The sequence below is a fragment of the Diorhabda sublineata genome, chromosome 6 (assembly GCF_026230105.1).
Source record: "Diorhabda sublineata isolate icDioSubl1.1 chromosome 6, icDioSubl1.1, whole genome shotgun sequence".
In the NCBI taxonomy this organism is placed as follows: Eukaryota; Metazoa; Arthropoda; class Insecta; order Coleoptera; family Chrysomelidae; genus Diorhabda; species Diorhabda sublineata.
This window is the reverse complement of record NC_079479.1, coordinates 31,982,430-31,994,685: the sequence shown is the minus strand read 5'-3', so window position 1 is coordinate 31,994,685 and position 12,256 is coordinate 31,982,430. Positions and strand designations below refer to the sequence as shown.

Genomic DNA, 12,256 nt, shown 5'->3' with positions numbered 1-12,256 from the left:
GGAGTAACTTGAATTGGTTCTCGTAATGTTATCGTTATCGAATTATTTGTGTGATTTTGAATTTCTATTGGTGCGAAACCGTTTCTTGCTGTAGATAAAATTTGTGGAATTATTATATTTTCTATTTTTCGAGCGTCTACTATAATATCCCCATTATCTATATTTACGGGTAATTTCTTTATCGTTTTTTCTCCGGGGTCTATTGAAAAAGAAAACTCAATATCGTTTACTTTTCTATACTTAAAAGGCAATCTTAGGTGAGGTCCTAATAGTTCTCGATTAGTTAGATCAATATTTATATTCATACCTATTAAATCTTTAATACCGAGAATTCCATCAAAATAATTGTGAAAATCATATAGTATAAAATCGATTTGATAGTTTTTATTTTTTAGTTCAGGAAATGCAGGAATAAGCGCTCGATACCTAACGTTTTTACTTCCAAGACTAGTAGATATAGTAGTATCAGAATGATAAATTGTATCTGGAAAGTATTTTTCGGCAATAGAAGGTCTTATTATTGATTTAGAGCTACCAGTATCGATTAGCAATTTAATTTTTGGATTTGCAATTTCTATATACGGTAGCGGATTAACTGACAGTATATTTATTTCTATGTTTTCCCGTCTGATGGACGAGCTGCTTGAAAATTTTCATCGCGATTGGCTTCGTCGTTTTCGTCAAATTCTATTTCGTCATATTCATCATATTGATTATCGTGATTATAGTCTGAATTAGCATATTGATTTAAGTATAACTCTTCGGAAACGAAGTTTGGTTTAGCGTTTGGATTTGATCGGAAAAATCTATTATTATTATTATTATTAATAGGTTTTCGAGTACGTTCAGTAAAATTACGTGATGTCGTGGACATCGGTTCAGGTGTTGGTAATTGATTTTGTGGAATTTGGTTAGGTTTGAATACATTTTTGGGAGGGCCGAATACTTGTCGATTAGTAAAATATCTTTTATTTTGTGGTATGGATTGAATAGGTATCGGCTGATTTGGCCAACTTTCTCTATTTTGTACGAAATTTGGTTGGTAGTTTTGTCGATTGCTATAAGAATTCGGGTAATTGTTAACAGGTCTGTTATTTGGTACAAAATTTTGATACGTATTAGGATTTTTATAAAAATTTGATTTGGATCTTTGAGAATTTTGGCTATTCGCATGCTGTATATTAATATTATTAGGTGTATTTTGTCGATTATTTTTATCGTTTAAAGAACCGTACAGTCTTTCAAAATTTTCGAATTCGGCCACATAGGCCATCGCGTCTTCTAAAGAATGTGGTTTTCGTAAATGCATATTATTTTTCAGAGTACCGTCGCACCCTGCAATAAACGTATTTAAAGCGGTTTTATCGTATTGATTTATTTGACAATTTCTTTCTTCGGCAGTTATATTAGGGTCATTGCTAATTCTTTGAATTACACTACTACGAATTAATTGAAGTCTACTTCCAAAATCAATAAGATGCTCGTTTTTTAATGGTTTGGCTCTAATCAACTCTTGCACAAGACAATTTAAATCCCTTCTATCAGCAAAACACTGTAATAAGGCCGTTTTTAATTTTGGCCAAGTATTTAATTCAACTCTGTTACCGACCATGAAGGCTGCTCTACCTTCTAATTTCTCTTGAATACATTCTATAATGTGTAAATTTAATTCTGCATCATTATAAATTCTATATGACTCTATTAAATGCTCACACCTTGTAATGAATTTATTCAAATATTCACTGTCACCGTTAAAAGGTTTAATATTTGATAATTTGGATTTGAAAAGATCCCAATTCATTGCAGGAGGAGCCATTTTGTTAGTACCAGTTTGTTCTACGTTATTTTCGACTAAAGAAATATTATTGAACAATTGAACTATGTTATCGAGATTACTAGAGTTTAATTCACTCATAAATTGATAATTTCTTTTTTATTAATTGTATACGTTTTTGAAAGTTTAAAACTCAATAATCAATACTATCTTTCCAAAATCCAAAAAAGGTAGGAAAGGCAAGAAGAGGACAATAAGGCACTTACGTTTCTGAAGAACAGGCTTTTAAAATCTTCTCCCTCGATGATTCCCTGTTGCCTCCAATGTTCACCACTAAAGGGCTATTGCACGATAATTGCTAGTCTAATATTGTTCGTTGGATTCGCACTTAAAACGTTGAAACGTTAAAGCCGTGAAGTCACTAAATTATTTCGCACGATCCGAAATTTTGTTACGCACTGTATGCCCGTAAACGTTTTAGTGATTTTTGATTTCGACGACTTGCGCGATCCTACTGACTGCGCCAATTTTGGTTTTCTTTACGAAAAATTCGTTTTTAAAAAATATATTTATTCTAGCAATTACAAGTTTATTGTTAGAGATCTGAACAGAGAATGAATTTTATTAAATGATATTACAAGAAAGTAAGATTTATCTGCATATGTTGTTAAATAACAATTTCTCAGAAAGTATAGTGTTTCTGCTGCGCTTTTAAGTTTCCTTGATAAGCGGCGTATGTAACTATTGCCACTTTTTTCAAAAAATAGTTATAATAAAACTACAATAGTATTTTGTATGATTTTTATTTGTATTTATATTTGTACGTAGTGTGTATACTAATTTTAAATTTTTATTTATAATGATTGAAAAGTATCAGATCTTTGCGACCCTTTTTCAGTAGTCTCGCGACCCCCCTAGGGGTCGCGATCCACAGTTTAAGAAGCCCTGGTGTATATAACTAAACACACAAGTGACTTTAGCTCTCTTAATTCTTTTAACGGGGTGATTGTCATAGTACTTGTTAACAAGTTTATCCTTATCCCATGTTTTCGCCTTTCATATTCCTTTCCGTCCAACGTAATTCCTGCTCTATCACTATGCTTTGTCCCTTTTCAGTTGCTATTTCATCATAGCTTTTGTTATTACGTTGTGCACCACAAGTTATTGAATCATGACCTTCGCTTCTTTTATATTCATAAATATCTGAATCATTTTATTCTTTTTCCATCACTATTTATTGTGTTTAATATTTCTGCGTTATTTTCAACTATTCCTCTTCTCCGATTTTCAGTGGATCCTCATAATTATTTTCTTTGTTTATCCTTTACTTTTCTTTCATTTTTGTTATAGTTTATGCTTATATTTTTATTATTATTCTGTATTTATTCTTCTTTTTTTTGTACAAAAGTTAGTCAGAATTTTATTTGTTTTATATTATGCTCAGTTTGTTGTCCTTATATTTTTCTTAAATCTCCGTTTTTACGTATACTTTATCGCTTATCATCACGACCAAGTATTTAAATTTTTGTACATCTACTTTTAATTTTTTATTCCCATTACTCTAATGTTTGAAATTTCATTAATTAATTAATCAAATGTTTTCTTAATCCTCTTCAACATTTCTTCACTAATATGTAATTTGAGCTATTCTCAGATTTCCTTTTTGTAGTTTTCTTCAAACTAAATCAGAACCCAGCCATTTATGTGTCTAAAACTGTCTCTCTTTTTTGTATCAGGATGGTAACTTTTGATTGCCTTATTGTCATATCCATTAGAGTTCTTAATTTTTTGCTTTCTTGTATTGAAAATTTCTCTATAAATGCCTTTATCTATAACGATTCAAAAACTTGTTCAAAGTCTAAATAAAACATTTTTAGACGACGCCATTTGAAAGTTATTCGTTCTGTATTCGTTTACCGAAAATTGCGTTTTGAGTGTTCTATGTAGTGAAAGTGACAGTTCCGTACCGCAAAACACTTTCGGGACGCTCTGGAGTAGACAACTTCAATGTTGACAGTTGACAGTTTCACTTCGATGACACAAACACATTTACAGAGATTCAGACTCGTCCAACAAAGTAGCACTTTGAGTCCTTGGCATACAAATAATCATTTTACTTCATATTAATGATTTATTACTTTTTCTATAAGTTATTTACTATCCTAGTTTAATAATTGCATCTGTTGTTGATCCATCTTTTATGAAACCGCATTGGTATTTTTAATGTATTATTGCATTTTGATTGGTTTCTTTTCTATGTAATTTACCTACTTTTACAAAAGTTTACTTAATTCATTATATAATTGATTCAAATAATTTAAAAACACTGCACTGCATATCCTCCAAATAACATTTAAATATTCTACAAGCAACCATTTTTTTTCTTTTAAATATGAAATATAGGAAAGAAGACTAGACCTTGAAGAATCTAAATTAAAAAAAATTAAAATTGTGCAGTAGAAGCTAAAAATTACTTGAAATTAGATAATTTTGAAAAATTATATTCTATTTTATTTTTGGTTATATTTCCCCCAATTTGGAATTTATATTTATCGGAAATATAATAAAATATTAACCAACATGTTTTTGTTTAATATTTAGCAATAATATTAATTTACTTACCAGTGTTTGTCGGGTCTAGATCCGATAATATCTAATTGAGTTTTTAATTCGTATCTATCGTTGTTCTGAAGATTATTTCTACACGTGATGAACGCTCCATTACGAATTTGTCGTTCTTCGCGAAATTTCTCGACTCCTCCATCGGTCTTTAGGGCGCTGTATTCATGCTTTTGGCCGCTTCCCTGTTGTCTGGAATTCAATAGTGGAAGCGAGATATGAAAAAATAAACGAAAAATACGCACTCTCTCAGTTAGGGGATGCCCTCTACGAAAGTTGTATAACATTCAATAATCTACAACTTTGATAGTTTAACTCCCAATCGAAAATTATCTACATTCACTTATTTTTGTGAAAACATAAAATTAAAGTTACTTTATGAAACTGTCTATGAAAGAGGTAGTTTAGAGATTGATCGCCCATTGTTCGACAGTTCTAAATTTAGATCAGTAGGTGTAGTAGGTAGTCATCAATTTTTAAGTGGATTTTGTACACAAAAGGCCGCGTTTCGATTTTCTTTTATGAAAATTACATTTCCTACGAGTGAACTGTAGATTGTAGAATTTATACATAATACTTTCATTAATTCGCAAAGCTGGATATGTAATTTAAATTTAACGATACAAAGTGTTCCCGAAAAGTTGAAATAACTATTGTCTAAGATAGAAAATTCTCGATTCCAATTTTTATTATTCTTAGTTTCCGGCTAATAATTAGATCACGTGTATTAGATCAGTAGCTCTAACAACATTATTGATGTTAGATTGTTAATGTATAACTCAGTTAGCTTCAGCGATTAACAGATAGTGTCATCCTGGACATATTTGGACACTATCATATCTGAATTTGCTTAAAAATGTAGCTTGGTGCAGTTTTCTTTTGCATCTGAGTAAACGACAGCTTTTAACTTCTGATGATGCTGAAAGCTCTGCCAAAATCATTTCAATTTTCAAATTCTTCAGGCGTATATGAAGTGGTGCGCTGCAACTGGCTTTGTGGTGCAGTGCTTGCCACTTGAATCACTGCGTCTTATTCCTCGGATCCTCAAAAGTAGTTTAGCTAGAGTAAGCTCTACTCCAGCAAGCTCGTCAATAAAATTGCTTAAGTCTTGTGTGGAGTTTTCAACAATATATTTTGTTACTCAGGAATTCTACTTATTCCTGGTAAAGAAGATCCTCAACTCAGTATTAGCAGTTGCTCAGTATTCTATTTTCGGATATTATTATGAATGTTATTTGTAAGAGTCTACGTGTCCAGCCCTGCATATTGCTTATGTTTGAATTCTGACCAAAGAGGTAAACACAGCAGACTTGCCAGCCGGACATAGGAGGAGGCAACATGTACCCAAAAGCTATATAGTACAAACAGGAAAAGAGAGGTGCAAAAAATTCTATTAGATACCGATACTAACTGTACTAGTGATAGAACACTACCTTCCAGACGGAATGAGAAGGATGAATAGCTCGATGAGCTAGACCAAGTACCACACAATCCCGCTTTAACGTCTTCTAAATTTTTTGTTTGTTTTTGAGATACATGGAATAGATAAAAATTTCGAATAGGAATGTAATTATGGGGGGATTATGGGAGGATTAAGCGACTATATTATATAAGAGAAAAAATGTAAAAGTGTCTGGCTAAACGCTGTTAATTACAGTTCAAAATGTCAAACTGGCGCTCGTCTATAAACATTGACGTTCCGTTGACACGATTACTGTTTATTATATCACATAGAAAATCATTTATAAACCAAAAATCAAGTGATTTCAGTACTTAAAATATTTATACACTTTCTTGATTGACGCATATAAAAATTATCAATTATCAAAAAAAAAGGCACGAGTTATTCTGCTACACCGTGAAAAACAATGAATAAAGAAAATTTATTATTGAAAAACAGCTTTACTAAAATATTGAAAACCAGAGACATTAATATCATCATACCGTTTTCCAAAAAATAATTTAACTAGTGAATCTACTCGTTGTGGTGTGGATTTCCCTTCGTCACTCTTATTTTCTGAACTTTGACTTCTAGTTCTAAACGCAGCCCTTTTGTTTGCCGCCGTTAACGTCGAAGCGGAAAACTCGGCGGCGCTATGTGTTCTTCTCGTTACTCTTTTCTTCTTTTTCGTACTTCTAGATCTGGCTTGATAAAATCTTTCGTGGCCTATCACATCAGGTTGCTTATCCTGATCTTCTTTTTTATTGATGCTTTGGTATAAGTTGAACATAGCTAGTATGTCAATTACAACATGATTTGTCATAATATTGGAAGGAAATTGTATGTTGAAAGGTTTGTACACGGGAAAAGTTGATATAAGAAGAAACAATTAAAAAGTATATTCAATTATACAATTAGATTAATTTTATTAATAAATGAAATTAAAGAAAAAACATCGATGCTTTGAGTAAACTGATCGTTTAGTCATACTTGGGCATACATTCATTCATTCATTCATTGCATGAACAGTTTGGCAGTCAAAAAAATTTGTTAGTGTTGTATACTGCATAATTTGACAAAAAAATCTCGTGTCGAATGGTGCAAACAAATAATATGCATATGAACCCGAAACTAATAACAATCGATTGTATGGATCCAAATACAACAAAAATTGTTAGGGCACGAAGTACTTCGATTCAAATAGTTGCTATTTTCTCCGTATAACTGGACATACCGCAATCCTTCCATTAGAGCAACGTAGAATGATATACCAGCATTTCTTTGCCAGAAATCACGGCAACCAATTGCAAAAGACGAATCATTCTGCACCCCGCCAATGTGAGTTCTCACACATCGGTTCAAACAAAAACGTTTTTGAACAGTCAAAATATCGAATTGAGTACAGTCTTTGTTTGGCGTCCAACAATTTTTCTTATTCCCGCAGATCAAAAATAAATTGCGAGGTCAACGTTTTTCTACATCTGAAGAAGCGAGAGATGCGTTTGAAAACATGATTTGGTTTGGTGGTACATCAATCGGAATGGAAAAAACGCTTCGACAATTGGTTCAATTGCATTTAATGATCTTAATGAATAATATTTTGAAAAACAATGAAGCTTTAGCAAAATTATAAATACGTATCTGTTTGAGTAATCTATTATTTAGCTTCCTTTTTATCTTAACTTAACTTAATTTCAATATAAACTATAGTTGATTAAGGATTTAGACAAAATGATAATAATGCTGACGAACACTTTTTTATGACTTTGTTACCGTTCATGGAACAATTGACGTTAACGGAAAAGTTTGACTGAAGAGAAAAGTTGACGAAAGATGACAATGATACCTTTAGAAAGCATGAACAAATGCACAAAAAGGCATGAAATAATTTACAGGATTCAACAATCAAGGCTTATGTTTATTTTTCCTGACAAGAAATTATTTTTTCCATCTGATGTTACATATATAAAACATCTTTCTAAAAGAGTTTGGCAGGGTCTTTTTCGCTCTAAATTCCTCCGGATTCTTTTTAAAATGAAATCAAATTTCCCAAGAGACATCCACATAAATTAGAAAAATATTTTAGGGCGGATTCTGAGCTCTTGATAGAGATGATGAAATTCGTCATATTCATGACATATTTCGTTAATAGGGTAAACTTGCTCGATGAATTAAAAACGGCATTCTGATAACCACTATACTCAATTGGTAAATATTTCATCTATTACGCCCATTGCTGGTACTAAATTGTTTCATTTTTCCAACTCGTATTTTTCTTCGAACTTATACTGAATCGGACTAACAATAACAAAAAGAAATAGCGGCACGAAATTGAATATTGTGGGACAAAAACATCCCGATGAATGGAAAACATTATAGTTAAAAGTAAAGCTATATCGAAAGGTAGCCTCTGAAAGAGAAAACGAGAATTTTCTTGCTACAAATTAGTGTTTACACACATTCGTATATTAAAGATAAATAATTACGAGAGGGACTATGATAAGCTTTAAATATTTAATCAAAAAATTGTATATCAACAATATGATTAGGGTAAATTTCAGTAAAACCTTTCACACAATTTCTTACCAACTAGAGCAGACTACACACGCACTTGAGAGTCGCGTCGAAACTAGATTGAAATTTCTTATAGCTTGTACGGATTTAATCCATTTAACTAAATTGTACGAGTATAATTTCATTTACATATTTTATAATCCGATTAAGGTTTTTGTGTATTATTTGTATTAATATATGTATAACATAAGATATAAACCACCTACGTTCATTAAAAAAAATATCGAGGAATACCTATGAGCTCCAATTTTCAATATAAATAAAAATATAATATGAAACTGAATAAAGATAATACCGAATAAAGAAAACAAAATTACTAGAGTTGTTGATTAAGTTTAAAACGAAAATGGGGAAAATCATAACACCTTCACACCAACATTTCGAAGCGACCGAAAGGGTGTAATCTAAACTAGTGCTGCAGTGCAAGAAAGTCCTACAAAATCTGGTGAGTGATAGATGCAAGATCCAGCTCGTTTGGGTACCTGGCCACTCGAGCAACAACGTCAATTATGAAACGGACTCTCATCTCACAATGATTGTATTCATCTAGAAACACTTCGAAGCTACAGAAAGATGATTCCTCAAATTCTGGTTGCAAGATCATTTCGGTACTTGCCCACTCGAACGACAAGGGCAACGATGAATCGGACTCACTTGCTCAAAACCCATTCTTTGGGTAATTAAAAGTGTAACTTGCAGGGCGAGATCGACGGAGATGGATGGAGACACCTGGCAAGAGACAAGGCATAAGTAGATGGTCCTTTTACCAAACAATTCGATTAGAGACCGTACTTTTAAGCGGAAACGGTCATCTAGGACGCCGTGGGCATCACGGACGATATAGAGTTCCGCATGTGCAGGGATGAGGATGAAACTGCAGAACACGTCACCTATGATTCCAAGCACTCACATGAACGCGGTGCAAACATTCGGGCAAGTTTCGCAGCTTGGCTAATGACGTGAAAAGGTTCAAGTCAAAGCGCCTGATTGGCTTCTCAAACGACATCGGCCTTTGGTAATGTCAAGTGGGACACGACGCAACTATCTGCTATAAACGATGAAAACTTAGAAGTTCATAAAATCTCGTAATTATATTTTTTGTTCTTGATAATAAAATTAAAAACATATCAAATTTTCATGAATTTACAGAACGGGTTACGTAATCCAAAGATCTTGCGGGCTAAGCCGGGTTTGTAGCTGTACCATATAGTCTTTATATATAGTATTTCATCTTTTTGTTTAGTCTCATAATAAGAAAACATCGAAATGTTTATCACAATATATTTGTTTACGTCTTCCAAAGTTACTTGAATGATTCAGTATCGTTTGTTTGTTGAGATCAATGAAATCGAAATAACATTTCATATAGAAAAGTAAATATTGAAAAATATCAAATGAGGACCTGTATATTGAGGGTAAGAAGAACTATCTTATATGGGAGAAATGATGAAAAACTGTCTAGCTGAACGCAGACAGTTTAATAACTAGTATATCCAATATAATAAAAATGAAAAATAAAATCCCAAAATTCTGCTAAAACTTTGATAGTAAGACTTCTATACATTCCGAAGATTTCCATTTTCATAACAACTGACTAAACTTAGGAAGATAACTGATTTTAGAAAGGAAATTAGAGATAGTGAGGGGAAAATTATTATTACTTACCTACATTTCCTAATCCAGAAAACGGCTACTATAAAAATTCCAAAAACGATTACAAGAAGCGATGTAGTAATCTGAAAATTAGATTTATAATCAATGTTATAAACGCCGCTAAATTAGCTACAAGAAAAAACGAAGTAGATTTTTTATCAGCTCGCTTATTTTAATTTTGGGTCCTGTAGCGAAGGATGATCGTCGGAGGATGCAAAAAGCTGCAACTTCTTTCAGTTGACATCATTTAATAAACAACGTTGTCAAATCTATCATTTACCATTTCATATTTTTTCGTGCTTGTCCTTTCGCTAGATACTTCGACAGGCATCAATAACGAAGCAGCTTGATGATTAAACTGTATTTAAACGTATATTATTACCTAATGATTCAAGATTTCATGTTTTTATGTTTACTAAATACAAAGAAGCATAAATAAAAATAATAATGTTAAATACGTGAGTAATTTTAATCATAATATTACATATGACAATCAAAGAAGAATTTTTTTATACAGGGTGTTTGGAGGGTGAGTAGCCATAGGAAAATGGTCGATAGGTGTTGGCTACGTGTTACGCCTTCTTAAACAACATTTTGCCTTAAGTTTAATGAGTAATAATTTTTTTTCTATTTTTCTACAAAATCTCCATTTTTTTGTATAAAAACTTTAATTATTTTTTTAATAACCGCTGAAATGTTAAAAAAATGTTGTCATTTGTTAGTGTAGTCTTACCTTATTCAGATTTAATCATAATTTCATACAAACTATTCAAAAAGAAATAACAGTGAAGTTGCCAGACAACGTAACGTTGCTGATGACGAACGCATTTTGGAAGCTTGATACTTCACACTAACACATGACATCATTTTTTTAACATTTCAGCGGTTATTAAAAAAATAATTAAAGTTTTTATACAAAAAAAGGGAGATTTTCTAGAAAAATAGAAAAAAAATTATTACTCATTAAACTTAAGGCAAAATATTGTTTAAGTAGGCGTAACACGAAGCCAACACCATCACCTATCGACCATTTTCCTATGGCTACTCACCCTCCAAACACCCTGTATATAAAGTTCATTATAATAGTTGTAATGCTTTTTATATAAGACAGACATATTAATAATTAGACAAGAGACTAAGAAGTCATCAATTCAATATAAATAAATAAAACTGCAATAACAAACTACGAAATAGAGTTAAATATAAAAAAGATATTTGGAAAATGGTTCATCTATATGAAAACGCAAAATCTATCTAACTATTTATTAAACTGATAATTACTTATTATTGTTATTAAAAGTCAATGTTTGACTATTAAGAATGAATATTTGTATGGTTAACTCTCATCAAATTTAAGTAATTTTTTGTGAAAATCGCACTATTTATTGAAATTTTTTTTAATAAAACATTATTATTCGAACTCAAAAAATCTTGATCAATTTGTCTGTTGACACCGCAGTGATCATATTTTCTTCTTCTTGCAAATTTTACAATTCATGGTTCGATGTTCAATTTTAACGTCATAAATTCAACATTTTTGCATTAAAAAATATTTTCTATAACATTTTTTTATAATTTTAATAGACACTAATATCTTACCCAATGATGCCCTTCTGTTACTTGTTCTGGTTTTGCAGTGTTCACTTTCATTTTTAAACATTTTCATAAATAAAATTTTTCGTAACAACAATTTTTTCAGCTCAATTCAACATTTAAAATAGCCTATTTGGCAAATAAAAGCAAAACAAATACGGATTATTTCTGTTTCCGTTGATGATCAACAACGTGTAAATGCTGGAGGAAATGCCGTAAAGGGCCGCGATCACGCGATTCCCCTGAATGCACGCATCGTTTTCTCATGATATCGTAGGCAGCTTGGCATTTGTGTCCAACAGTAGTCGATAAACAAGTGAATGAGCGCAAGCGTATTACTAACTCACCCTTTCATTAAAGATAAAGTTGGGAGTTAACAAGTTATATAATAACCGTTATATTATAAACTTTAAAAAGAAGATGGGATAAAATTATTATTTATGAATACTACTATAAATAGTGGTATTCAGATATGCTATGTTGCCAGATCTACTCCTCAAATTTCGTGGCATTTCAATATATACAGTATTGTAGTTGATCTTCACAAGAAATAAATTATCCGAGATGTTCATAATATTTGTGTTATTTATTTGCTAAAACTT

At 31.6% G+C, this 12,256-nt stretch overlaps 1 protein-coding gene across 13 annotated transcripts in view; it reads right to left on the bottom strand.

Annotated features, from left to right (window-relative positions):
* LOC130445173 (slowpoke-binding protein) overlaps positions 1–12,256 on the bottom strand; it is a 44,554-nt gene that overhangs the window by 19,569 nt on the left and 12,729 nt on the right. For 4 of the 13 annotated variants that reach the window (XM_056780706.1, XM_056780702.1, XM_056780704.1 and 1 more), the window contains exons 1-3: positions 8,421–8,450; positions 6,338–6,626; positions 4,397–4,585 (exon numbers count right to left, since the gene is read on the bottom strand). In XM_056780706.1, the coding sequence (XP_056636684.1) occupies positions 4,397–4,585; positions 6,338–6,624 (476 nt within the window). In that variant the 5' untranslated portion in view covers positions 6,625–6,626; positions 8,421–8,450. Of the gene's footprint in view, positions 1–4,396; positions 4,586–6,337; positions 6,627–8,420; positions 8,466–10,073; positions 10,145–11,660; positions 11,932–12,256 lie in introns of those variants that run through there. The other 9 variants (XM_056780707.1, XM_056780700.1, XM_056780701.1 and 6 more) reach the window with 6 other exon arrangements.